This window comes from Odontesthes bonariensis, chromosome 8 (assembly GCF_027942865.1).
Source record: "Odontesthes bonariensis isolate fOdoBon6 chromosome 8, fOdoBon6.hap1, whole genome shotgun sequence".
Classification (NCBI taxonomy): domain Eukaryota; kingdom Metazoa; phylum Chordata; class Actinopteri; order Atheriniformes; family Atherinopsidae; genus Odontesthes; species Odontesthes bonariensis.
In genome coordinates, this window is record NC_134513.1 from 12,237,276 (window position 1) to 12,264,277 (window position 27,002).

The following is a 27,002-nucleotide window of genomic DNA, read 5'->3' on the forward strand; positions in this document are numbered from 1 at the left end:
TGGCATTCACATGGATGTTAGTTTGACACTTGCCAGCTACCTAAAACTTTGTAGACAAGTTACACCCCCCACATAACAACAGCATGCCCCAGCAGAGGCAGCTTCCCCCAGCAGAGGCAGCTTCCTCCAACAGGACAGCCCACAGCAGAGAGTTTTTGGTGTTCCACAACTCCTCAGATAACAATCTGATGAGATTTTAAAGGCATCTGTAGAAAAAAAAAAAGCCCACATAGATCCCACCCAACAACCTAAAGAACCCAAAGAATCTAATGCATCAGTATCAGACACAGACTGAATTTCAGAGCTCTTTTGACGGCATGAGGAAGACCTACTCAATATTAGGCGTATGGTCAAAGTGTTATGGCTGACTGTGTGTAATTATATAGATGTTAGTGACTTTTTCTCAGCTTCAGTGGCTAAAATGCATATAGATATGTATATTAAACTTAGAGCACATTTTATGGGATGTGATTCTCACTCACTTGAGTTCCCTGTGGTCCAGCTGCTCCAATTTCTCCACGCTCTCCCTAAGAATTTGTCCCAATCAACAATTTGTTAATTCAACACTGAATGCACACAGATACACACTCACACACACTGTCAGTCCAAAAGGATATGCTTTCCCCTTGGCTCAGAGGAAGTACTCATACATTACTGCATAATAGTGATTGTAAAGTAAATGTTTTCAGCCTAATGAGGAAAGGATGAATTGGAGTGAGGGATGAACTGACCTTCTCCCCTTGCTCCCCTTTGAGTCCTTTTTTCCCCTGCAAGTAGAAATGAGTCACTTGCTGTGAATCCTTTCATCACTGATTCTTACGCGCCCTCAGTTAAAAAAAGGTTTGGTTTTATCTCATTATAAGGAAGCTGAATTAATTCATAAGCACTGGAGGGTAAATTATGCACAAAGTCAATGCTAGCAACTGAACTGGAGATAACAATGAAGTACACACCCGGGGTCCAACAATTCCCTGGATGCCCTGCTCTCCACCATCACCCTTTAAAGACAAATAGCATAAAAATATTACTCTGCAAATTTTCTATTCTTTTTCTTGTTTTTTTTAAACATCAAAACATGTCATATTCAGTATGTTTTATTAAGTTTCTGGTACCTTTGGGCCAACCGGTCCTGTAAAGCCAACATTCCCCTGCGAAGTAAAACATCAAACAGTGAAAAAATACGTATATCTTAATTAATTCTGATCTTACTGCTCTAGGACAGACATAACCTCAGATCCTTGCTCTCTGACATCAAGTTTATGAATGAATTAGGTGTTCAACAGATGTATGATGTACCTTCTCTCCCGGCTCCCCTCTCGGACCTTGAATACCTTGTATACCGATTCCTTCTTCACCCTGAAAATAGTTGAAGCATGCCACAGACTCAGTTTGATGTTCAATGCCTTTTTAGCAGACTGGTTACATTAAAAACTTGCAGAGTAAATATAAGCAGTTTTACCTTCTCTCCTTTCTGACCTAACAACCCTGGTACCCCATCAATGCCAATGGGACCAGGCAAACCTGCAATGCCCTAAAGTAGTTTACACATGCGTGAGTGTATAGAAGATTGTGTGTGAGAGTAAAAAAGAAACAGAGAAACCACTTCAAAATATGCAAATCATTTCTTTCCAAAGGGAAATTCAAAATAATATATTTTATTGTTATACAAAGTCTTTCGTCACTACTAATAATTCTAACAGTTATGTGCTTACATCTATTCCCGGCTCTCCTTGGTGTCCTTTCATGCCCTGCTTTCCCCGTAAACCCTTTAAAAGATTAATGGCGATATGATCAGATAAAAAAAGAAACCATAAATACTATATAACAAAATAACTGATGCAGAGGCTTTAAAAATAGGCTTATGTGCAAGAATTGCATTAAAGTAGAATTAAAGCAAAAGTACAAGCAATTCTCCTTTAAAGAAGACAGCGTTCACACTTACTTTTGCTCCCGGCTCTCCAGGATCTCCCTACAAAGCACAAACAGTAGAAGCAGCTCTGTTAGACCGTGTGGTGTGTTAAAGCATCTTTGTGTACTTTTAATTGATGTATCGTCTAACACAAAGTCATTTGAGGCAATGAAATAAAACAGTATGAAAAAAATGGTAAGGTGCAGAAAAGCGGGAAACAATGGAATTTTACAGTCATTACAGACCTTCACAGATATTCCAGGTGAACCTGGAGGCCCTCCTTGGCCAGGCAGGCCTGGAGCGCCATTGACCCCTCGTACACCAGGTGGTCCTTGGGGACCCTGTAAAATTAAGAGAATATTAAAGTCCACTTTTGATAAACTGATTCATCAAATAATGAATCTAATTACTTGTTTATTTTTGAGTACTTACTGAAGATCCAGGTTCTCCTTTTCTTCCGGGTACAAAATTTGCATCAGTACCAGCTATCACATATCCAGGCTCTCCCTTGGTGTACACAGAAATAAAGCATGAACACAACTTAACATTCGTATACTTTTTAATGTCATGTCTGTAGTTTTGTCATGTGTTTATGTTCTTGGTTAGTTTTTTAGTTTTTTCTGCCATGCCATCAGCTTCACTCACGTCACCTCAGCTGCCTTCACTCACCACTCACCCTCCTCAGTATTTAGTCTCCAGGTTTTTTCATGCACATTGCCAGATCCTCACTGTCACTGATGCCATGTCATAGCAATCCATGTCAAGTCAGGTTTGTCCAGGTTAGGTTTCTTCAGGTTTTCAGTCAGAGTCAGGTTTTGTTTTTTCTTCAATAGGTTTTTTGGAATTCCGGCTCAGCTGCGCTTTTGTTTGGATTATCTAAATAAATCAAGTGTTTTCTTTGGAATATCTGCATCCGGGTCCTCTTTCACCACCACGACACACACCCAACTTGACAGTTAAGGTGACCAATGAACTGATGACTTCTTTTACATTAAAGTTCCGGGTTTGACACCGTCGATCACAACAGCCTCTTGCACTTTTTTGGATCCAGTTTATCAGTTTATTACACTAAGCTGTCCAAGAGAATCTTTTCAGTCCCCTCAGGTAACATTACTTCTTCAAAGACCCAGCTGACTTGTGGTGTACCACGGAGCCCCCTTCCTTCCTCTATTTACATGACTTTGAAATAATAGTCTTTAAAATAATATCACCTTTAAATCTAGGAGAAGGAAAAACGATTCTAACCATAGTACCGAAGCTAAAGTCAAACATGTTGTTCAGTCTAATTTTTAGTTTAGGAAATCAAGTCTTTTCTTTCGACTGCTAGCTTACAAAAAGTTATGCTATTCTCGCCTTGTGTTATTCACTACACTCTGGTATCGATCAGGGGTCCCTTCATTGATTCAAAACAGTGCAGCTAAACATCAGCTGCCTTCCTGCATTGACCCCCTCATAGATATTGTGCTGATTTTAAAATCTTACTGCTCACCTGAAAAGCCCTAAAAGGCTTTGCCCCAAAGTACATCTTATTCATCTGGTTTGTGTTCTCCTGACCATTGACATCCACAGATACTGCGCTGCTAATTATTCCCAGGATAAGGGATATACGGTCTTTTCCATTAGAGCCTCCTTCTTCTGAGGTTTGTGCTAACCTACAAATCCCTTCTTGGAACATTCCTCTTTGAGAAAGCCTTTGGCAATGTCGTATAAGTTTACTGACATTTTATTATTGTTTTTGTGAACATCCATTCACTTTCTCCCTTCTTTTAAAGCACTTTGTAACACTGTAAAGAATATGGCTATACATCATTAATATTATTACTATTATTATCATCATTATTGCTGCTGTTAGACTTAGTAAATGATGGGGGCAGAGTATAGGCCAATCATGACAAGACAATCATGAATCATTGCTAGAGCAATCTATGTAGTCTTTTGATAAAAAAAAAAAGGATAGAGCCCACTTGAGGCTCATCCTAGAAGGAATGTATAAAAAGAGCAACACAAGAGCATAGTTTTCAATCTGTTCCCTGGGGCAGAGTTGGATTTACTTATTTTTTTGAAGAATAAGCTCAGCTGCAGTGAACCCCAAATCATCCAGTATTTTTGACTACCTTTTTTAGTCCAGCCATCACTTTGAAGAAACATTTTGCCATTTTGACTTGAATTATTTCTTTAAAGAAGCTTTTTGAGAAATTGTTGGTGTAGCAGTCTGGAGGCTTATTCTGGCCCAGAATGATTTTACACAACAATAAAAATGCATCTGGTGAGACTTACTCTTTCCCCCCTCTGTCCCTTTGGACCAGTAAGTCCAGGAAGGCCCTGCCATGGAAATACAGAGGAAAACACGTAAATAAAAACAATATCAAATAACAATAGATGTGACATTAAAAAGTCTCAAAGGCCATGCACAGTAAATGAGGTTTCATAATTCTTGGTAAGTCCATTAAAAGACCATCCTTCTTTTTGATGATGTTGGTGCAGAGCACAAAAACAACGTCTAAATCTCCCATAGCTGTTCAAATGGATTGAGAGCTAGTAAATATTAAGGCCTCCCCATAAAACACATCATGTTCATTTCAACCATTCTGTGACACCTCGTGCCCTGTAGTTAGGTATTTAGTAATCCTAGAAAAGACCACTGCATCTGGATGAAAAAAAATCAAGTGGAGGATCAGTTTTATTCATTAAGCTAACTTTTTAGTGATTTGAATTAAACCTCTCCTATAAATGGATATAAACCGTACCAAGAAACGGCACCAATAACAGAGACACTGAATCCCCTCGCTGTAAGGGTTCAAGATTTTCTTTATTTTGTCATTTGTTTAACACAAAAACACTCCAAAATACTCTTTATGATGTGGAGTGCATAACATCTATTCCAGTTTGTCATTACTAATAAAATGTAGTTCAGTGCAGATGAATAATGAACTTTCACTAAGTAATCACCTTCTTGAGCTGTCACTTTTTTGCTGATCACTTATGATGAATTTGCATTTTCTGCATTTGTATTTTGATAGATGCAATACATTTCCAAGATCAGACTTAAAGCCAAGATGATTTTAACCAAAATATGCCAAAATATCAATCCATAAAAATGTTTTCTAACACAAATTTGTCATTTTGATCTCACCATGTCACCTGGAACACCTGAAGGACCCTGAGAAAAACAAAGAAGTGATATTATATTCTGAATCAGATAAGGTCACGATGAGGTTTTGTTCTTTCTGAATTGAATTACCCGTTGGCCAGCAGAACCTGGGGGTCCTGTTCTTCCTGGTCGCCCTGGCAACCCAGGAACACCATCTGTTCCAGGAGGTCCCTGTCAAATAACCATTTTACAGTTAATCGAAAAAAGTTTTTTAAAAAAAATACAGATGTTTGTAGGAATGCCACACATCTACTGCACGGTTATCAAAAATATAATTGAAAGTGCAAATTGTAACAACTTTGAATGCAACTGATTTAAAAGATGTATGGCAGTAAACTGTCCACCACTTATTTTCTTTAATTTTGCACTTTCTTGGCACATGTATACCTGGATAAACAATTTCTCCTTTAGACACAAAGAACACTTGATTAGTCCCATTTAAAAGACCGGCAGTTTGTAGATGACTCGTTTTACATTGTATCAAGTCTGAATGTGGACTGGCATTGCTAAACATTCTAAGCCATGTTTCTTTTTCTTGCAACTCTTTTTTCTTCTTACTATGACACCTGTGCTTGAGTGTGTTGGTATACATACCACATAGTCAGCTCTGTCCGAATAAAGTTAAATGTTTAAATTGCAGGCAAAGAGAAAGCAGATGGATAGCTGTTTTTGGCCGTGCATGACAATAAGTATCATCAAGGATGATGGTAGCATGTAGTGTATAGCGTGTAACTGTATGCTGATTCCTACCCGCTCTCCTTTCTCTCCTTTGGAAGATGTGAAAGGATCATACTGTCCAGGGCTTTGCCTGAATCTCTAAAGAAAGAAGTTAAACTATTGAGTTCAAAAAGATTTAGTTAATTGTAAAGTTAATTAAGTTTGATTAGAAAATACAGGGTATTAAAAAAAATTCTTGAAATGTTTGTTATGTAAATAGAAAAACATACCAGACCTCCAAGACCAAAAGCATCTCCCTGAATGAGAACAGATTACAGAAAATAAATAACACTGTCTTACAAAAATAGGAGTATTTTCTAGTTTTGGAGGTTAACTCACCTTTTCTCCTTTCTGGCCCTGTGAAAACAGATGTTTAACATGATTAATAGCTACTGTGTACAGTATTTGATAATTTGTGGTTTTGACATGGTGGGGTATGGTTCTGTACCAACCTTCCCACACTGGGAGGAGCAGGGACCTTGAGGCTTAAGCAGCTCCTCTGGGTCTTCGGTTGGAGTGTCTAACTGAGCAAACTGAACATAAAAATTACAAAAGAGGAATACATCATTTATCTGGCCAGCTGAATATAATGGTTACAGTAGAATGCAATTAATATTGTAGTATAATATATTATAGACTGTATAGTAAAGAAGTCTCTCCACTGAAGCTGCTTAGATTTCACTCAGCAGTCACATCTTCTATCAAGTGCTCTGACGTCAAAATGAAGTAAAAAATTACGACGTGTTCTCTCCTGCAGAGCTGGTGTGTGGATTTGAAACAGAACTGCCAGTATCTTTTTGTAAGTTTACTGTGTGCTTAAATATTCACCTGAACAGGTAGTTTAAGAAACCGTGCTCCTGCCCTTAAGGAAAGTGTATTTAATGATGGGCATTCCAACAGCTTACCCATCAAAAGTATGTATTTACTTAATCGTACGTGTAGATATACAACAATGCAAATGAATAAGAACTAATGAGACGGTTGTACTTTGCCTTGTTTTTTCTCACCTCATCATGTAGTTTAAACTCGGAGAGAAGTTCCTCACCACAGATGCTACTGATAAATTCTCTCTCCATGGAAGGGAAGTCATCAAAGGTTGGTGAGTAGAAGATATTTTTGTAGCTGGTGGGAGCTGCGATTTTATTTAGCTCCTCAATGTCTGCATTAGAAACACCAACTGCCAGCACACTGACCCCTACAGAAGATTCAAGATAGAGAGAATCACCAGAAAGAAAAGAAAGAAAATGAACCGTGAAATCATTACTGGGATTAGTCCAACAAGCACAGAGAAAAGACCGGCTTTTAAAAAAGGAATAAATATTAACTATGAAATATTTTTTAGAAAATTCCATCTTCTATAGCTTTGAAATAACAAAAAGCAGAAAAGGCCTAAAGGAAAAGTTTTGTCGACCTAGTGAAAACCTAATAATGAAACAGCCCACTAATCATGATTTGAATCTTAATGAATGCCTAATCTGTTGCTTTATGCCTTTTGGAGGTCAGCTCATCTTCGTCTAGCTCAATTATTAACAGTAACAAAATGTTTGATTAGGGCTACCCAGACTTTTTGAGTAACACCATTTCAGCTGTAACTTTTCCAAAAAACCTCTTGCAGGCTTCTGTATAATTTTCAGTAGAACTGACCCAAAGCACGTGCAATTCTGGAGGGTGGCATCACATCATCCTGGGCCCTGCCATCTGTGATCAGAACCATAACATGGGCCACATCCTGCCTCATCCCCAAAGACTCCTGGAACAGTTCCTGCAGAACATAGCTGATGCCTTTTCCTGGACACAGACACACACACATTTTAAGAGCAAATATACCAACTCAGGAAAATACTAGCAGACTCAATTTATTAGTTTCACCGGCACTGTAAATGCCTTTGCACATGACATTCAATTTATCCTTAGTGACAACATATCATCCCACCTAAAACTAGCTACAGTATATCAGCAGTTCGTGTGCATTAATATATCAGCTGGACAGGGGACAGTCTATTTTTTCCTGGCAGGTGCTAGAGGCTGTGACATCAATAGCAGAAGCTATATAGTTTCAAATTAATTACCTGCCCTCTGATGACAGGTGGCAAGCAGAGCAAAGCACTGTGCACACTTTAGTGAGATCAACTCACCTGTTTTGGTGTTGCCTCCTCCATAACGCAGCCCCCTGATAGCCCTCAGTAAAGAGTTTCTGTCTTTGAAGTCACTAAGACGGAATTCAATACGAGGATCATCACTGTAATGAACTATGGCTATCTGTGGGAAAAAATAAACATCATCACTGCATCAGCATATTTACTTTATGATCTAATTCAAGTAGGCTTAACTGACTCTCATGACAGAAGTATATTTAATTTTCAAAATGTCTTTGCCTGCAATTTCCTTTGCTGCCATTCTCAACATTGCCAACCACGAGCCAAATGGTGCTGTGGATTGTTTACTCCTTTATTGAACACATTATTCAACAGCTAATGATCATCATCTGCAGAGGGGATTCCCTTTGCAGGCAGATGTTATGATTTAAAAAATGTTGAAAATGATACCAGTTTGAAAATGTGCACAAAATTACGAAAGTTTACACCTGAAGCTAAATCGTCACTGCAACAGAAAGCAAACACAAGATAAGACGAAGAAATTCTTCACTGAGAAACCAACCTGTGTTCCCTGTGAGCCAATAACAGGGAAGTAGGTGACCACTCTGAATATGAAGTCTTTCATCTTGATAAAGTTGTTGACTCCAATGCTTGAAGATTCATCCACTAAGAACACTATGTCAGCTTTGGTCTTTCCACACACTTCCAAAACAGAAAAGAAACAAACAAAACATAAACTACAGTTTTTCTATCATTTAATGAACTAAAACAAAATATGAATACAGAAGTGATAATCCAGCATCTGTAAAATACCTGGTTGTGGTGGAGCTGTTGACTTTGTGCTCACTGTGGATTGCTGCAGGGAGGTGACTGCAGCTGCTTTGGCTTCACTGACACTTGGTCGACCTGGAGGGTTCTTGGTTGGTAAGGATTTGGTTGGTGGCACAACAGTGGGGTGCTCAGTGGCTCTGGTGGCTGATCGAATGATGGCAGTGTTGATGATAGAAGCAGTCTGGGAGGCAGTTGTGATGTGCAGGGAGTTTGGGGCTACTGTGGCTGGCACAAACTTTCTGGTTTTCACTGAATCATCCTGTCCCACTGTGGTGCACAGAACCATGAGATAAATGATTACAAAAAATAAATAAATAAATCAATTTTAAAGGTCTCTGGAGTGAAGCAGACTAACAACAGCAGCCAAGAATCCACATCAACATAGCCCCAACTTATCATCGTCATCGGTTACAAGAACAGATAGTGTCTGTGGCATAAAAGCTTTTATAAAATAAATAGTAATGAATAGTTTTCCATTGAAACAGCTGATGAAACTGTCCTGTATGTGGTTACATTTATACTTAAATTGTGTACTTCTACTTTTTTAATGCGCTTATTATTATTCTTTTTGTATGTTCTTCTCCTTGAGAGAAGATTGTATATGTATATGTATGCTTGTCAAACCACTGTTCAGAAAGCAGTGAAGAAGGCAATAATTTTCCTATTCCTGTAATATTCCTTCAGTCATAATGTGAGATGATGAAAATACACCCCATATGTCAAGTCATGTGACTGCAGAGATTAAAATGTGCTGATCACACTGTGCCCAACTGCTGCAGTCCCATAACTCAAACACAGTTCATTTTGACACATGCGTATTTTAAATTGTGTCATGTTCATGTATTTAACCTTGTGGCAGTTCTACTAAACTAACATAACGACACGGTGATTTCTTCATTCATTCTTAATCTACTTCAATTTTCGCTTTTTTTTTCCAAACACAAAAAAAAAAAAAGCTGGGACGAGGGCTATTTAGTGCCAGGAAGGAGTTGGTGAAAAAGATATTGTGATGTCATCTGAAACAGGTGATGCCAACAAGTGATTCTAATCATGATTTGGCACAAAAATAGCACCAATGAAAGGCTGGGTCTTTAAAAGGCAAATATAGACATGGAATCATCAGTTTGATCACACGCGTGTGAGAAAATCATTGAAATGTTTAAAACATCTCTTTAAAAAAAGGATTGGCTGGGAATCCCATTTGTCTCCATCTACAGTCCATAGTATCATTAAATGATTAAAGCAATTTAGAGGAATTTCATTGTGTAAGGGGCAACACCATTAGTCCAAGTTGGACACCAGTGATCTTCAACCCCTGAGACAGTTTTGCACCAAGAACTATCATTTATCAGTAGCTGATACAACTACATGGACAAGTGATTGCCTCAGCCCTAAGTCCACAGGCCAGAATCTGTGATGATATGGGATTTTATCAGTGCACTGGCCTGTCTGCAGTCTTGACCTGCTCCCAAAAAGAATATGTGGAGAATTTTGAAAGGAGAACTGTGTTAACAACAACCTTGTACTGTTTGGCCATTTAAGATGTGTTTGCAGGGAGAATTACACAAAATAACATCTGCAAACAAGCTTTAGAATGTGTTGCAGCCTGTATATGATCAAATAAAACTTAGCTGCGAAACAAAATACCAAAATAGTGTTATATGGTTTAAGAATTTGTATTTTCAGTCTGCAATATTATTTAGCCTGATCCAACCAATATATGTTCATATTGTAAATGTGCATTGTGTCATACCAGATAGAGAATAATGGATGTTTGGTTACATCATCTGAGTACAGTCTTACATATTCTCTGGTATATGGTGCTGATAGGCCCCTCCACTTCTCCATACAAAGGTCTGATGGTGAAAATATATGTTCTGCCATACAGGAGATCACCAATCTTATATGAGGAGAAGCCAGGGCCAAGCGTCTCTGTTTTTGTTTCCAAAACTGAAAAAAAAAGACAAAGAAATTAGGGAATTTGTGATCTTCACAACAAACCGAGGAAACAAGGTGGGGGGATCGAGTGATGTGTTTTATGCCTGATCAAAAAAGGCCGGTCAATGTTAGAGAATGGTTCACAGAAATTATATCTACAAGTCGTGACGATGTTTCTATACTTTTATTGAGTAACTGTAAGTAAGTAAGAAAATGTTGTGTGTTGTTACTATTTTCATTTCAACAAAAAGAGTGCTTACGTTGAATCAGAACACATTCCATCATCACATGTACATGCTAGAAATCAACTTCAAACATTGTCGTTACCCTAAAACTATTTATTACTGTTAAAGTCCTAATGCACTTTAAATTTATTCAAATAGATATTTAACTTTCACACCAAGATAAATCCAAATAAAAACAGTGGTCATGGAAAAGCTCACTGTGCACTTTAATTTAATTTACAGTGTTCAGGGATTTAACTCGTAGGGTTAACTGAAGTGTGCATAAATTTGAATGTGATGCTAAATCAAAGGTTTGTTGTGTGTCACCACTTACCTGAAATGTGTCGCCAGGAGAGGAGATATCCAGAGACATCCGCCACACGTGTCCAGTTCAGAACAGTGTTGCTGTCTGTTGTATTCAGGGCAGCAAATCCCTCTACTTTTGGAAGATCCACTGAAAGGTACAAAAAACAAAACTTTAAAAAAAAAAGTGCTACATTTTAAAATGAGGCCACAAACAATGACAATGACTTTAAAAGCTGCATATTGCACTGCATCGGTGTGTATGTATGGTAATAATTGTCCATGGGTTGTTTTCAACTTGCCAACGCAACATAATAGCATGACACTGTATTAATGTGGATCTCTTGCATCTGGCTGATACTTTATCCATGAGTATAAACCATGCTACTGGATTCATAACTACACATATATTAAAATTCATACTTCGGGTGCTTAAATCAATTTGTTACATAATTTAATGAGGTAAATATCTCCTTTAATCACTTATTCAGAACATGTGTCATTCTATACATCACAATGACAAGCAGGCAGGACTCACAGGTGCGTGCGGTGAGCAGGACTGAACTTCCCTCCCTGTTGCCCACAACAGGGGAAACCTGAATCTTATAAGCTGAGCTCTCCTGCAGGTTGTGGATTGTGGAGGTAGTTGAAGCTGCAGATACCACTTCGGACTTCTCATTACCCCCTAGTGCAGGGAATAATTAGATCCAGCATGTAGAAGTTATATAAAGGTGAAACAACAACGTTGTGAACATTTTTATAGCTTAAATGTTTAAACGATGAGCCACGGGAGAACAAATGGTGATATTTTTTATTCAAATGGTTGTAACAAGCAGTTTTAATGGAAATATGACTCAAATATCCCATATTTGTAATATTTCAACAAAATGCATTTCATATGATTTCATCAAACTATTTTTATGTAAGTACAGTTGCTTTGCTTGGCAATGCATCAGAACTATTTCACTATTTTACAAAAGTAATCGCCAATTAGCAGCCACATTCTCACAACCCGAAATGAAACTTCACCATTCGTTTAATATAATGGCAACATTCATATTATAATTAACAATCAAGTGTACATTAACCTGGGGCTTAGCACTTATACATGTCTATATGTGTATGCATGATGGTGTTAGCAGACAGAGTTGAGCTTGTATATTGTTCTTACCAAGGAAGGGAACCCAGGAGATTTTGTACCCAGAGACCCCTGGTGTTTTTTTCCAGGACAGGGTGAAGGAATTTACACCAATATCCACAACCTTCACCTCCCTTACTGCCTTGATTGGCTCTGAGTCTGACATTGCAGCTGAGAAATGACACAATGCCACCACATCAGGTAACTCCCGTTTAAACTGAAATTCAGACCTACATCAAATCATGGTACAGTTTATTAAAGAAGATAAGAATTATTGAGCTGAATCAGATAGTCTAGCTTTATTCACATATCTTATCATTTTACACTTGGAGATTGGTGCAATGCACATACTTTCAAACTGATGCTGTTAAAATGATAGCCACCCTGCTGACTGGGACTCTGTGACACATACAACAAGTGACAGCAACAGGAACTGTGGTTAAAACAGGGAGGCCAAAGTACACGATGTGCCAGTCAAACAAAGGCACGGCAAGGTTGCTGTGGCATAGGAGGAAGAACTTCTCTGTTCCTTCGCATTTAATGATCATGTGTGCACAGCTGCACAGAGCTATTTAGGTTGAATCATGATCAATTAGAATTAACGGAGACCCCACTGTTCTGTACCTGTGAGCTGAGACAAGGAGATTTCTGGTCCCTCTGAGTTGCCGTATATCGCACAGATGGTGACTGTGTAGGTGGACTGTGGGTTCAGGTCTTTGATCTGGTGGGAGAGGACACTGCGGTCCAGGTACTTGGACTGGGGTCTGCTATCATCTGTATTCACAGACACATATACTTAAAATGAGAAAGTTTTAAAAAAAGGCTGGTATGTTGTCTGACAGGAACAAAAGCATCACATTGGTCTGTCATAAACTGGTGCAAGGGAAGAACATGGTGAGCTGAATCACCTGTTTTCCAGGACAGTTTGTACTCTGTGGCTCCAACGATGGGACTCCATTCCACATATATGGAGGTACTTGTGTAGGATGTTACTTTGAAGTTGGACACATAACCCAAAGGAGCTAAGAAATGGGAGGAGAAGACATCAAAAGCCTCCAGTGGTTGTAAAACATGAACAGCATTGCCAGTCTTTCTATTCCTACATGGCATATTACTTTCTGAATGAATGAGAAGACATTTTGACTTGCAAACTAGCCAGCAGTTTTATTATTATTATTTTTTTTTAAATAATAACATTAACTGGGAGGTTTATAATTTCATCATGAGGTTCCGGTAACATAAACTGACATGCTTTAATGTTCTGAAGCACATCTTTCTCATAGTGTAATTTGATCCAGCACCGCTTGGCACTTTCTGTCTCACAATAGGCCCAATCTACAGTGACTAATCAGAAGATTGACCAAAAATTGTGTATGAGGAAGCTGCTTATTCTTTGTTTGAGATGCGCTAAATGCAAATGACCGTGCAAATGTGTCAGGTGGGGATATTGATAAGTAAAGGACATAAAGGTGTTTTTAGGCAGTTCAGACAGTCTTCTGCGGGAAAGACTCACTTTGATGTGGATTTTTGTTGACTTTTTACAGTATATACATGAACAAAGATAAGACTGAAGGAAAGGGAAAAAACAAGTAAATAAAACCATGTGATCTTTTGATATCATTTATCACTCCTGTATCTTTCCCACTATAACACACCAAATTACACTGCACTTAAAAAAGTATTAGAAAAGTATTAAAGGAGAATATATTCTGTTGCAGAGGCCACTGTGTTCACTCTTAAATTTTGTTGCGGAGACTGTTGGCCAAGAACCCAAATACTCACAAGTTCTGAAGGTAGCAGATATGCCAGGCCCGACAACAGATCCAAACAGCACATACAAAGTCAGGACATACTCTGTGTCATGGGCTACATTCTTCAGCTGGAACTCTGTGGTGCTGCCATTCAGAGCCAACTGCCTGGGACGATCCCGACCAACAAACTCTGAAAACAATATTAACACTACAGTTAAATCATTGTTCGTTTTCGATACAGTATTCCCAAGTGACTTCCTACTCTCCAAAAAACATCCCCCTCTGTTTTTCAGAGTATTTGTAATTCACCACAAGCTGCTGACAGGTTGCCCGGGTTGAGGTTTACATTCAGAAAGTATACGCTTTTAAAACCTCACGCCAGAGTCTCTTACATGGAGAAAAGGAACTGGACAACATTCACCTCTTGCTTTTCCCTGAATGCTATCAATATTATGGAGCTGTGTGGTGGAACTCTGGAATATATGGACATGTAATAAATATTCAATGAGTTTAGAAGCGCTGCATGTTATCACCATACAGTATGTATGTTGTTATAAGGTGGGTCCTTTAAGAGAAACACTTAAAGACATAGAAAGTGGAAGAAATCACCTGGGGTTGGTCCCCATGCCAGCCTGTATCCTGTAGCCCCCGGAACACTGTTCCAAGAGACAACAGCTGTACTGGTGCTCACAGCAGATACCTTCAGAGTCTGAACAGCGCTACTTTCCACTGAAAGAAAGAGAAACAGAGAAAGACAAGACTAGTTGTGCATCTAAACTAGTCTTTTGTTTAGAATATTCTCACCTCATTGAATGGACATGTGCAGTTTTAACTATTGGCTTAGATATGACCAGTAGATGCCCTTCGTCACCAACAATAATAACTCTCTATCAGATTTTATTACCCACTCAATCACAGATAAACAGAATTGGCCAGGCTATGTGAGTTCTTGCTTTGGTGAGAAAAATTGTAAGGGAGGGTAAAATCTTGGTATGAAAAAGTTCAATTTGAACCCAAAACACAATGTTTTCATGAGCTCAGCCAGGTGCTTACCTTTCCAAAACTAATTGAATCAAATAGTGAACGAACAGGCAGACTCAATCCATACTTTGGTCCAAAAGTGACCAAATGTTGAAAAATCTGGAACCAACTTCATAAATTTTGCAAGTGACAATTGCTGTGAGTCCCTCTGCCTCTAAACACTTCTCACTATAGTTATAGGTCATAAGACACTCTGTGGCAGGTTGATAAGGGTGATAACAGTTGAATTGGACAACTTCATTTCAGTGAATTATATTTACATGTCTTGACTTTGGTGGAGGTGATGGGCCCCTCGATGTCTCCGAAGATGGGGTTGATGGTGACAGTGTACTCAGAGCCTGAGTGAAGGCCCTGGATCATGTAGAAGTTAAAGTTATCCCCAAGGTTTACATTTTCTATGTGGCCATCTGCACAAAACAGAGAGGTACATAAGCAGAAAATCATATCCAGTTTACATCCAATAAAGAGCAACTTTTTTGTCTGAGATAAACAACAAGGTAACCCAACAATGTATAGCTCCATTTCCTTAAAAAGGTAGTGTATTAGTTAACCACAGTACCTTGGGATGCCCATGTCAGACGGTATCCTGTGGCACCCTTGACTGATGCCCACCTTGCTTGGACAGTGTCTGTTGTGGCGTTCTGGACCAGGAACTGCTGAACTGGTACTAACTTCACTGTTAAAAACATCCCAACCCACACACACATGCAACTAGATTTACACACATAAATTCAATACTTCATTTTCATTTATGTTTATATGCAATATACATGGGAAGAAAGTAATATTAATTAGTTCGGACTTGTGAACGGGTAGAATGTACTTCAAATAATGTATACAAAATTAATCTAAACTTACTCAGGGCAATCAGTGGAGGTATTCCATTAATTTAATATACCATGAATGAGAGATAATGTTTGGAACAGACTTGAAGCTTACAGGCAGTCTATCTAAGAGCAACACCACCATACTGTGGATCTATTATGGTACTACACATTGATATTTGCTTTCCTGTGATGTCTTTTGTGCCGTAATCATGACTTTGTTCGAATGCTGCTGTACAGACTCTTCTTCCGTCAAGTTGTTTGAAGGGATGCATATCAGAAAGTGTCAATTACTAAATAAGCTGCCTTCATCATAAGGACTGTGGAGCTTATTCTCAGGCTTCCCTGTTTATATCAATATATCTAATTATGATATAATCAACGTACATGTTTTGCCCACTAATGAAACTGGTTCACTTGGTCCTTGGCGGTAAACAGCATAGATACTGATGGTGTACTTCTTATCCTCCTCCAGGCTGTCAATCACATGAGAAGAGGTGTCTCCAGAAAGTAGCTGCTCGTAAGTTAATCCTGGTCTGTTGGCTGCAAAACAGTCATAAATTCAGAAGAATCAATAGAGTAAAAACACTCCTTCATAAAACCTGCGGTTGTCTTGCAATTTGTCTTGAGTCAAGTCAAGCAGATGAAGAGACACTCTGAACTCATTATGGCTTTAATTTAGAGGAATAGAATTCTACATGACAACAATTTTTTATCGAGGTTTTACAACACTAATGACAAATATCAACATACATCTTGGGATGAAGATCTTGAATCCATTCAGCTTCCCCAGGGGAGGTGTCCAGCCGAGACGCAGAGAGAACAGACCCGCCTCAGTCACACGGAAGTTTGACACTTTGGGCAACGGAGCTAAGAGAAAAAAACTTGTTGCTCAGGGAATGAAGGAGCAATAAATGAAAATGATACATGTGCATACATATTTATAAATCAATTGTGTATTTTTCTGATCAGTGTATGAATATGCACTGCATTGGGCACCCACTTGTCTTTATTGTGATTGTTGCAGAGTCGCCTATGAGGCTCGGGTAGATTGCATAGAGAATGAGAGTATAATCTGTCTTGGGACTCAGCTCTGTCACCATGGTTGTGCTCACATCGGCCTTTAGATCCATCTGTTACATACACAGAGGTCAGCGGAGAAAAAAAGGAGCTCGGGATGTGTTTGTGTGAGATAGAAAGAGCCAGAGAGAATGATGAGGAGATGAACACAAATGATCAAAAAGGTAATAAAGTCTGAGGAGAAGGAAAAAATAACCAGAGGCAGTGCAATGACCACAGACATACCTCTGGAGAGTGTATATGAATATAAATACTTTATTCTCTGTAAACAATCAACATCTTTATGGTTTTTATACACTTCAGAATCACAATCTCCTCTATCCTAAATTCAAATTAATGTAGATGGCTTGCTGTGACTTATAAAATCACGTGGAAACTAAAATATTCCTCTTTCGAATACACTTCTACTGTGGTATTAGAGAATGTACATACATCAGCAAAACCAAAATTCACGCACATTGTCCATACCACGATTCATTTCGATTCCATCGGTAAGAGCAGTGGGTTTAGAGTATCGGCTGAAACTGCAAATATAACTCAGGCAGCAGGAGGAACAACTCACTACATTTCACTCTAACACATTGCTGTTGACCTCCTGTTATGAGTTCTTGGCTGAGATGACAGTAACAATAATTTATGTGGTCAATAAGTACGGACTTGGGAAGTTTTGAGGATGAATTACAATGAGAGCAGTTCCTGTGGGCACTGATCTGTTCAGTGCTCAAATTGAGTGATGTGATTATATTTAGGAGCTAAGGGAAGAATACTTGAAACTATTTCAGTTATGAGGCTATTCATCAGCAAGAAAACAATTTTGATATTCAGTTAATCATATAATCAATTGTTTGCTGTTTGTGTGAAAGACACCTTTAAGGTCAGACCTACACTTACTGTGAGTTAACACCCGTTCACCAGCTTAACTCCAAGTCGACTTTCATCCTGATAATCCCTTACCTGCTTCTGCTGCAGGGGCAGGAGGTGTCCCTTTGAGCTGAGAGGGGTGACCAGGAGGCGATATCCAGTAACGTCACCTGTGGCCTGGCTCCATGTAAGCCTGAGGGAGCTGTGGGCCAACTCACTCACCTGAAGGTCTCTGGGACCCACTATGCGCTCTTCAACTGGTATGGGGAGCAAATATGAATAGAAATTTGACATGAGATGAGATGAGGAGATGGGGGCACAAATATGCAAGTTGATCTTGAAAAACTAAAAGATAAAATTCTTTAGGTAATGATATTGCAGAGCAGACTGATGAAACCATTATCAACTGACAACAATAGGTTATAATGGAATTCATTAATATGATAGTGAAAACAGCTGTCGATGTGAAAGCAGATTTTTAAGGAAAATGAAGATAACGGAATTATTTGGAAGAACTCACCTGGCTGGGAGGTTTTCACAGGGCGGGGTGGTTCAGAGGCAGTGAAGCATACTCTGCGGGACAGTTTGGGAAGGATAGTTTCCAGGAGAGAGAAGTCACTACATAGCAATAGATGCTCCTCATAGGGCTCAGACACAATCTTTCTCAGCTCTGACTCATCAGCTCCCCGAACACCTGGACAAACAGGAGGACAATGGACGGAAGTGACTGACAGCAGACGAAAGTATCTGTACGCTTTACATGCAAGATGCATTTGCAAGTTGCACATATATAACAGGACTTTTGATTTATTTCTGTGGGATTTTACTTCATTAAGGAACCACAAGGACAAATTAATTCAGCTAGTTTGGTTTATATTGACTCTGAAATAATGGAGAAAAAAAAAAAAAAAACACCACCAGAAGGAGCTGTTGCATTTTGAGAGATCCATTTTGAAAGTGAAAGAGGTTCAAATCCATCCATGTGTAAAGGAGACACACAGGGCTTAATCAAACAACTTCTGCCACCTATAAGCTTCACACGCATCTTGTCCACAAATGCAAGACCAATATACAAGATGCATGTGAAGCTTTTCTGCAGAAGTGATGAATGAGTGGAGAGGGCCTCAGTGTCAGAGGTGCAGAAGGGGCACACTGAATCGCCTGATGAAAAATAGCTGCGATTAGCTCACCATCAGCTAATGAGTGGTAATTATTGCACCGCCGCCGCCTGAGAGAAATAAGTTGTTGGCTTGTGTATTTATAATTGTGTGTAGGAGAAAAAGGGAGCGATAAATGCAAGCAAACTTGAGGGTAAGCAGAAGAAGGAAGAAAGCTGATGTAACAGTATCAGACAGTGCATCTGTATACATGCAGTACAAGCGCTGCATTCTTACACACATATTTACACTTACATGTACCTGTGTGAATGAAATCAGATAATCTGAAACAAAAAACCTACACATGCACACAAAACGCACACTGAATCAATAAATTCAAATGTACAAGTCATGAATTTCTAACTGCAAACACTTCCGATAAGCCAGCAGAGCTTGGATAAAATCTAAAGGGATGCTGCAGTGGGGATGCTGAAGGAATCCATAATACCAACTTCCAAACTCACCTACTGCAAATAGTGTAATTCCGTTGTCGGCTACTGTTCTGGCCGCAGGCTCGACCTGGTCGTCTGAGCGTCCATTTGTTATCAAAACAGCAATCTGAACAACAATGAGACAGAAAACTATAAAACCAAAGGAAAATTACACCGATAGAAAAATTGGTATTTATTTGAGAATTTATCCATGATATTTTACATTCTAATTCAAACACTAAGAATAATAGTTTGCAAAGGCATTTAGTGGCACCTAATGGAGAATACAAAATATGCATAATAATTCATGTTAACCAGAGTTACTCACTCTGTTTCTACCTTGGACTTGAATATGCAATGTATTAGGTTCTGCCTATTTTGGGCATCACTTAAGTGCTTAAATCAGCCCTCCAAACACATTAGTTGTTGCGGGAGGGCCTCTGTGCAAACAGTATTGTTCTGCTGTAAACCTCCTTAGACTTTTATATGTTTTCCAGAGTTAAGTTATTAATCAAAATTAATAAATCAAAAAGGATGCTGACTTGCGGCTGAGATTAATAATTTGCCCTTTTATGAACATTATACAGTTCATTCATAGTTCATCCCTCAGTCAATGAGGAAGAGGGATAAAATCATTAGTATGAGAATGTAGCTGCTCTTTGGAAGTGCTCAGGCTGTACACTTCAATATATCTATCTAATCCTTTGTTCTCTGCCTTCCCACATCAAGTGTGCTGCTGCAAGATGATTCACACACACACACACCCAGTGAAATGATTGGAATGCTAACCAGTTTTGTTATACTTAGATGGCACTTCAGTATCAGACTGCAGTGAAACGGTGCTGAGAGAAAAGTCATTGGAGGGAAAGTGCATTTGGATATTGGATGCAATTCTAAGGGAGGGTCAGTTAAGTTGCCGTGTACAATATCACAAATAAGTTACAATACAAGAAATAGACCAGTGCTAATCTAATACCTTAACTCTAAGGCACCAGTTAAATCTTTGTCTTTAATCTTTGTTTTGATCATGTGTGGATGACCATAGGCTTTACACTTTGGTTTATGTTTGCCACTGTACTGCTGGGATACGTTTCTCTGACTGAGCATGCAGAATTTGTGGTGGAAAATCTATCACCTGTATTTTTCGAAATCAAAACACCGAGCAAATAAGGCTGAATCTGTTGCAAACTGAAGACACATGATCAATTTTTATTCCAAGCATATAACAAAACAGTTTAATCATATTCACAGTGGTGTAGAAATAGTAGACCACTTTGTTTTGTTTGTTTATTCCACAATGTCCTCTGGAGCACAAATACAGACTCCTGACTAGTTATTTCTTTTTCCGCAGGGCCAGAACAGACGGTAAATGTATATATTTACTGTGTGGGTTGTAATATCAAATGGATTATTTCCCTGTTGATTCTGTTTCAGCATGTTGTCAAACACTGAAGAATATATAAACTCTACAGTTATAAATGTGTATGCCAGATGTACTAAACAGAACAAAAGCACCATATCGCACATATTGGCAGGTTAGCCTTGCATTAGCAGACACGTGATTATACATCAGTGGTTGGCGGATTGTACCTTTGGGGTGAAATCTCGGCTAATGGCAGGGCTGAACACAGAATCAACGAGAAACTGTAGGACACTGCCAGTCCTCCTGGAACCGCCCTCATAGGGGAGATCTCTGATGACTCCAAACACCTCCTCAAATGAACTGTAGTCTGTCAAAGCAACCCTCATCCTGTACAGTGAGAATAAAGCAAAAGCAGTTTTGGTAGAAATTAAGAAAAAGCAACATGCTGAGATTATTCAAAAGAAGAAAAGTCTTGCCAAGCTCATGCTTGACTACCTTGGAACATCTCCAAAGACAGTGATTCCAAAGCGCACCCCCTCAGCTCCAAACACGCTGTCCTGAAAGGAGGAGATGATTGTGGAGATGAAGTCTTTGACTCTGGTAAAGCTGGTTTGGCCCACATTCCATGACTGATCCACCAGAAACACTATGTCTGCCTGTGCCACGGTCCTACAAGCTGAAAAAAGAAGAATGAATGAATTAGTGTAAGTACCAAGGAGGGAAGAGCAGGCAAATGCATGTTTGAAAGGTATTTCAAATTAAAATAACATTTTCTTCAATAGATTAAACCTGAAATGCAAAAGCTCATTTTCAATGGCCATAACTGGTAACTTAGCCATATACTGCAACTTAAGACATGTTCTATTCCAATGCTGACCACCAGATAGCAGTCTTGTTACACTATGTGGTAGATTTTCTTTTCATTTGCCTCTGTCTTGCTTCCAGAGCCACACAAATCCCCATGAATTTTTGATGAGACACAATTGAGCCAAAGAGACTATCAATATTCTGAGCACTACAGCAATAAAACTTTAGCAGAGTGATGAGGAACGCTTAGAATAATAAAGTAAAACGCACCCAAAATCAGGGTCAGTTGCTGTGGCCAAGCAAACAAATGCATTTAACACGCTGAGTCTGAAGAAATCTAGATGCTTTCTAATGTGAGGTGAAATAGCAGGAAAGCCATAACAATCTGAATGCACTGGATACATAAACGCACACATACACGCACGCACAATCTGCTGCATCTGCAAACACATTCTGAATCAATATTCCGGCATTATATATGCAATAAAGCAAAGTGACAACAACATTGATTAGGCTGGCGAATAAAAGATAGGCTCAGCTGATTGTTCTGTAAGTGATAAGTGATTCTCTGCTGTCCTCTATTTCATTACCAATCTTGCAGTCCTCTATTATATCGCCTTCTTGCTTTGGCTGCAATCCCAGAATCCACCGAGGCTGACATATGTCTCCAGCCCATGGCGACCAAACATTATGTTCTCGCTCACACACCTATACATCTTACCACGACAGCAAAATATCACTAGAAGTCCTAGTTTTGGAAGCTGAATGCTCATCTTTACCTACATAGAAGCGGTGATATCATAAATTTGGAAATGGTACATTTATCACCACTAAGTTAAAGTCACTGATTTTATTTCAAAAGATACAACAATCCTCAACATTTCCAGCCTGAGGTGAGCCTCATATCGGCACGCAGCTTCTTATCGGCACGCAGCTTCTTTTGCTTACACAGGAAGCTAATCTATTCTGTTGGATTAATTTTCTATTCATCAGATTTCTGTAAAAATACACAGAATATGGCAGATGCCCTGAGCAAGGAAGCAGCTGGAGGCTTGTGTCTGTCAGACAGCCACAGACTGGGGTCCAAAACAAGATCAATTATCCAGAAGTTTGTCTGTTAGGGCTGGCAGGTAAGATCGACATGCCAAGGATAAGGACACAACACATGCTGAGAGATTAGGAATGGTTTTCTTGAAGGTTATCTGTGCTGATATCTCAAAGGTTGTAACACCTCTGTGTTGGGCCACCATTGATTTACGCATTAGATGTAGCCCAGTGGCTTCAGCATATGCTGCAGAAACTTCTGCCAAGAAAGAAACACCCTTTAATGATCAACTACTCCAATCAGCACAAACAAGATCAAAAGAGTTGAATTCAACTTTCAGAGAGTACATATCAAAAGGTCAGCAGGTGCACGATAAACGGAAAAGTTTCACTGAAAACGAACAAATTAATCTCCATACAAAAGACGCATACAAGAAACGCATCTCAATGTGTTTCTCCATACAAGAGAAAAGCACATTTTACATCTAAAAAAATCTGTCTGATAATCTATTGACATAAGGTCTAACTTTTTCTGTTACCATTAGGCATTATTTCACTTGCACTTGCAGGCTCTCCCAATTGCAGCTGTGTATGATCTTTGTTGTAAGGTTGATAATAGCATCATAAATAATAAAAATGAAAATAATATACGTACATTGTTGAGAACAGGAAGTACTTGCACTCAGAAAAACATAGCCAATAAACATGAACTCCTGAAGAGCCATTTGTATCTTCTAATCATTTACAATGTAAAAGTGTAGCCTCAGTTATGGCCTTCTCCATTGTCATTTCTTTCTTTTTTTTTTGATAGCTATTTAACTTCTCCACTTGCTTGTGGCTATGAGACATATGTATGTAATAATTGCCCTCTTGTCTCTTTGCTGCATGTTAGAAAGACTACACAAAAACCACCAACTTAAATGTAATGAAAGTGTGTACAGAGCTGAAACATGGGCAAAGGAGCAACCCAGTAAATGTTTGGTGGATTAAGATTATTTTAGCATTTTAGCCAGCTGGAAAACAGTGGGTTTTTCAGAGCTTATTTAATAAAAAAATTAAATAAAAGGTGCTTGCAATTCCAGAGGAAAGACTGATAGTAGTGACTATTATGGTTTCTTCCAGTAAATTGTGAAATAATGATCAATAGAAAAATATCTCCCTGATGCTGCAGAGTTGGGTTACAATTCTGAGGTTTTTTTCATTGTGAGCGACCCTCACTACAGTAATTTTATTTATTGTTAATATAAAAACATTGACCAAGGAGGCTTTAAACTGTCATCTGACTTATTGATCCTAAACTGACCACAAACCCCATCTTGTGTGTAGATTGAAACACAAAGGCCTAAGGGCGACTATGGACATGATAAGATGGTAGGTGAATTAACGCTGTCGATAATAAAACAATATCATAAATTGCAAAGGAAGATGGCTTTAGTTATAATCTTGGGCTACTTCTATACTTCCATAATTCTGCCCAACAACTTTACCAATCACTCTCTACCAATCAAATTGTAGGTGCAGGAAACCAAACTTTTGATTGGCTGATTGACCTTTGGGTGAAATCCAATAGCCCCTGAGGCTGAGTTTCTGTATCGAGAGGATGCATTTGACAGGCTGGGAGACAGACTGCTGTACTACACATAAGGCTAGCAGATGTTTAAAGTCCCTGACCAGACACAGTCTTAGGAGAAACTGTAGCTGGGTTAGTGTCTGTTTCATGTATCAGTACATGTGTGGAATAATAATGACAGAGCATTCACATACTGTGCTCATTGAGCAGTAGTCGTTTCTTTAGCCTGAGTATCCAAATCATTTGATTTAGGGACCTGTGCACAAAACTGACACATGAATCACAATCACTCATGTGTTTCTTGTTTAGAACTCAGCAACAGAGGATATCATAAGTCAGTGCTTGACAATTGGCAAGAGTATAGTTTTGTAAAAGAAAATGACATAAAGAAAAGGGAGCGGGAACATAAGAAGCAAACTAATTAAGTGTGTGTGAGTGTGGTCTCAGGTCTATGAATGTCATCACATACCTTCAGCTTGTGCTGTAACACTTTGATGAGAGAGAGAAAGCGACAGCAGAAAGATCCAAACAGAAGAGCAGCCCATACTCCTCCTCTCCTCTTCCTCCTTCTTCAATCACCTGCTCCTCCTCTGCACTTCCTCTCTTCACAAATCCAACCCCTGAATTCCACTCCACAGTCATCAATTCCGACTCCTCTTCTCTCTTATCTGAAAGTATACAATATGTGCAGAGAGGAAAAAGTAATTAAAGGCACTCAAAGATAAAACACAGTCAGTCATTTTTAATTTACAAAGAACTTGCAACTCTTTTTCAGAAGTCACACGTTTGCAGTTCAAGATTATTTCTCCTCCAGCTCTGACAAAGATGACACCTACAGTGTATCCAGGTGTGTAACTTCCACACACAAACTCATACAGTTTTGTGTCTTGATATCATAGATACAGTTGGTCTTAATTAGGCTGCAACTCTACCTACAATACAGTTTTACAACATATTCCTTAAAGACCAACAAAATATAAGCATCAAAAAGGGGTTTTAAACTGTCCACTAAGGACCCGGTGATTTGAAGCAAGTATTGGTAAGTCTAAACAAAGGGGAGCATTAAATGTTATTACGGTAATAATCTATTGTAGCAGCCTTATATGCGGACTGCAGGTTGACGGGAACACACAGATCAGAATCTTCATTGTTTATACAGATTACCATTGGAAAAAGTAAATATGTTGTGTCTCCTTTTTATTTTTGGGCTTAAAAATTGAACTACCCTTTGCAACCTAAAAAAATAAACTATTAAATTGTGTCTTTAAGCTGAGGATTGTAACTTGAATTGTGTAAAGAGAGACAGATGAAGCTGAACAGTCTTTTAGATGCTCGGTATCATTTACTTAATGGAATATCTTTCAAATTATTTAATCTTAACTGATGATGTCTTTTAACAGAACAAATGTAGCTTTTGAGGTTAAAGTAATCCAGATAAAGTGCCTCATCATACATCTTGTTTGACATAAGAAGAAAACCCATTCATGACTTAGTTCATCTAAAATCAGTTATGCATTTTTTGATCTAAAGGAAAGGCTAAGTGTTTTCCTTTTTTAATCAAGGGGGGAAATATCTTGGGAGAGATGTCTGTGTCTGAATGTGAGACAAAGGGAATTAACAAGCTGTATATGTACTAGAATGGCAGTGTATTAAGAAACCAAATTCTAAATGTTCAACTTTAGATGTGTGAAACACAGGTGTACGGTCTTTGCATAACAACTTACGTACATTTTGCTTTTATTAAGTGAGCCACATCAGTGAATGTACAAGTGTTCTTCAATGCAATATACCGATAGATGGAGGGAGGGTGGCAAATGCTCATGAAATCAAAAGGAGGTAACTTTCATGGTGTTCTGGAACACAGAAAATCTTCCTTTTATTCTTCCCATACAAAGCAAACTGCAGGTTAGTGTTGATAAGTCTAAAGGCAACAACTTTTCACAAAATAGGATACAGAAGTCTCAGGGAAATGTGTGCCACGTGAATCAATATTTAAAGCAAACGTAATCATAGCCTAAGCAGAATAACTGGCAACAGAATGATGCAGCAACAAAGAATTTTAAACTTTTATTTTTAAATGCAAAAGCCATCAAAGAGCAACACATTCAACACAAATGTGATCATGAGAAATTATTCCTTCTTTAATGTCTTACATTAGACAGCTATACCTCACATAGTATAAATGTGCATGTGAGTACTGTGTAGGCATCAGCAAATGAATAACATCAGAGATCTCCCTTCACTCAACAACATGAAAACAACAAAAAGTTCTCTTGGTTCTGAACTCATCTATCAAGCCAATTCATCAACGTAATTGCCTCATGAAAAGACATTCAGCTTCAGTTTTATATTATAACATGAAAATAAATCAGATCAATGAGAAATTTGAATTGCAGAAAAGTCCTATGCATGTTTTGACCATCTGGTATGACTAAGCCAGAATGGCTGACGGCTGAATAGTTTACAACCTCTGCAGATGGAAGTGGGAACTGGCAGGGCTTGAACTCTAATATAATAGCCAAAAACTGCACTCTCCCCCTCACATACCAGTGCAGATTTAAGATCTGTCTCTGCATGTATCGTCTTATTACTGAAGTGTAGGGAGGACGAACTCACATGTTTGTTGTAATGAATGACAGCCAGCACATTGCACTATTAGTGTGCTGTATCCATGTCTCAGAGGGGGTTTTACTAGGTTTGCTCAGGTGTTCAAAAAAGTAGCCAGCAAGCAAAACCAAGTTTTTCTTTTATGTTGACAAAGCTGAC

At 38.7% G+C, this 27,002-nt stretch overlaps 2 protein-coding genes across 2 annotated transcripts in view; both read right to left on the reverse strand.

Annotated features, from left to right (window-relative positions):
- The window catches only part of LOC142385925 (uncharacterized), a 32,808-nt gene extending 25,582 nt beyond the window's left edge, over positions 1 to 7,226 (reverse strand). Inside the window, exons 1-19 of the mRNA XM_075472604.1 lie at positions 7,220 to 7,226; positions 6,785 to 6,972; positions 6,230 to 6,310; positions 6,117 to 6,134; positions 6,008 to 6,034; positions 5,811 to 5,876; positions 5,151 to 5,231; positions 5,043 to 5,069; positions 4,187 to 4,231; positions 2,342 to 2,416; positions 2,155 to 2,250; positions 1,943 to 1,969; positions 1,713 to 1,766; positions 1,460 to 1,531; positions 1,297 to 1,356; positions 1,113 to 1,148; positions 954 to 998; positions 732 to 767; positions 483 to 527 (exon numbers count right to left, since the gene is read on the reverse strand). Of these exons, the coding sequence (XP_075328719.1) occupies positions 483 to 527; positions 732 to 767; positions 954 to 998; positions 1,113 to 1,148; positions 1,297 to 1,356; positions 1,460 to 1,531; positions 1,713 to 1,766; positions 1,943 to 1,969; positions 2,155 to 2,250; positions 2,342 to 2,416; positions 4,187 to 4,231; positions 5,043 to 5,069; positions 5,151 to 5,231; positions 5,811 to 5,876; positions 6,008 to 6,034; positions 6,117 to 6,134; positions 6,230 to 6,310; positions 6,785 to 6,972; positions 7,220 to 7,226 (1,086 nt within the window). The remainder of the gene's footprint in view (positions 1 to 482; positions 528 to 731; positions 768 to 953; positions 999 to 1,112; positions 1,149 to 1,296; positions 1,357 to 1,459; positions 1,532 to 1,712; positions 1,767 to 1,942; positions 1,970 to 2,154; positions 2,251 to 2,341; positions 2,417 to 4,186; positions 4,232 to 5,042; positions 5,070 to 5,150; positions 5,232 to 5,810; positions 5,877 to 6,007; positions 6,035 to 6,116; positions 6,135 to 6,229; positions 6,311 to 6,784; positions 6,973 to 7,219) is intronic.
- A 2,869-nt stretch (positions 7,227 to 10,095) lies between these two features.
- Positions 10,096 to 18,158, reverse strand: LOC142385926 (collagen alpha-1(VII) chain-like). Its single transcript, XM_075472605.1, has 15 exons — positions 17,958 to 18,158; positions 16,927 to 17,056; positions 16,677 to 16,793; positions 16,311 to 16,466; positions 15,659 to 15,775; positions 15,360 to 15,506; positions 14,668 to 14,787; positions 14,090 to 14,248; positions 13,216 to 13,329; positions 12,932 to 13,081; positions 12,341 to 12,478; positions 11,708 to 11,854; positions 11,201 to 11,320; positions 10,508 to 10,654; positions 10,096 to 10,166 (listed from the first exon to the last, which is right to left on the reverse strand). Exons 1-15 carry the CDS (start codon positions 18,156 to 18,158, stop codon positions 10,096 to 10,098), a joined length of 2,034 nt encoding a protein of 677 aa, XP_075328720.1.
- Positions 18,159 to 27,002: the final 8,844 nt, after the last annotated feature.

Coding starts and splice junctions, on each gene's coding strand:
- LOC142385926 (XM_075472605.1), bottom strand. CDS start 18,158: ATGTCAAATTTCTATTCATATTTGCTCCCCATACCAGTTGAAGAGCGC. Junction 13,330..14,089: donor ATCTGCTACCTTCAGAACTT/GTGAGTATTTGG, acceptor CCCATTTCTTAG/CTCCTTTGGGTTATGTGTCC. Junction 11,321..11,707: donor CCTGCTCACCGCACGCACCT/GTGAGTCCTGCC, acceptor TGTACCTTTCAG/TGGATCTTCCAAAAGTAGAG.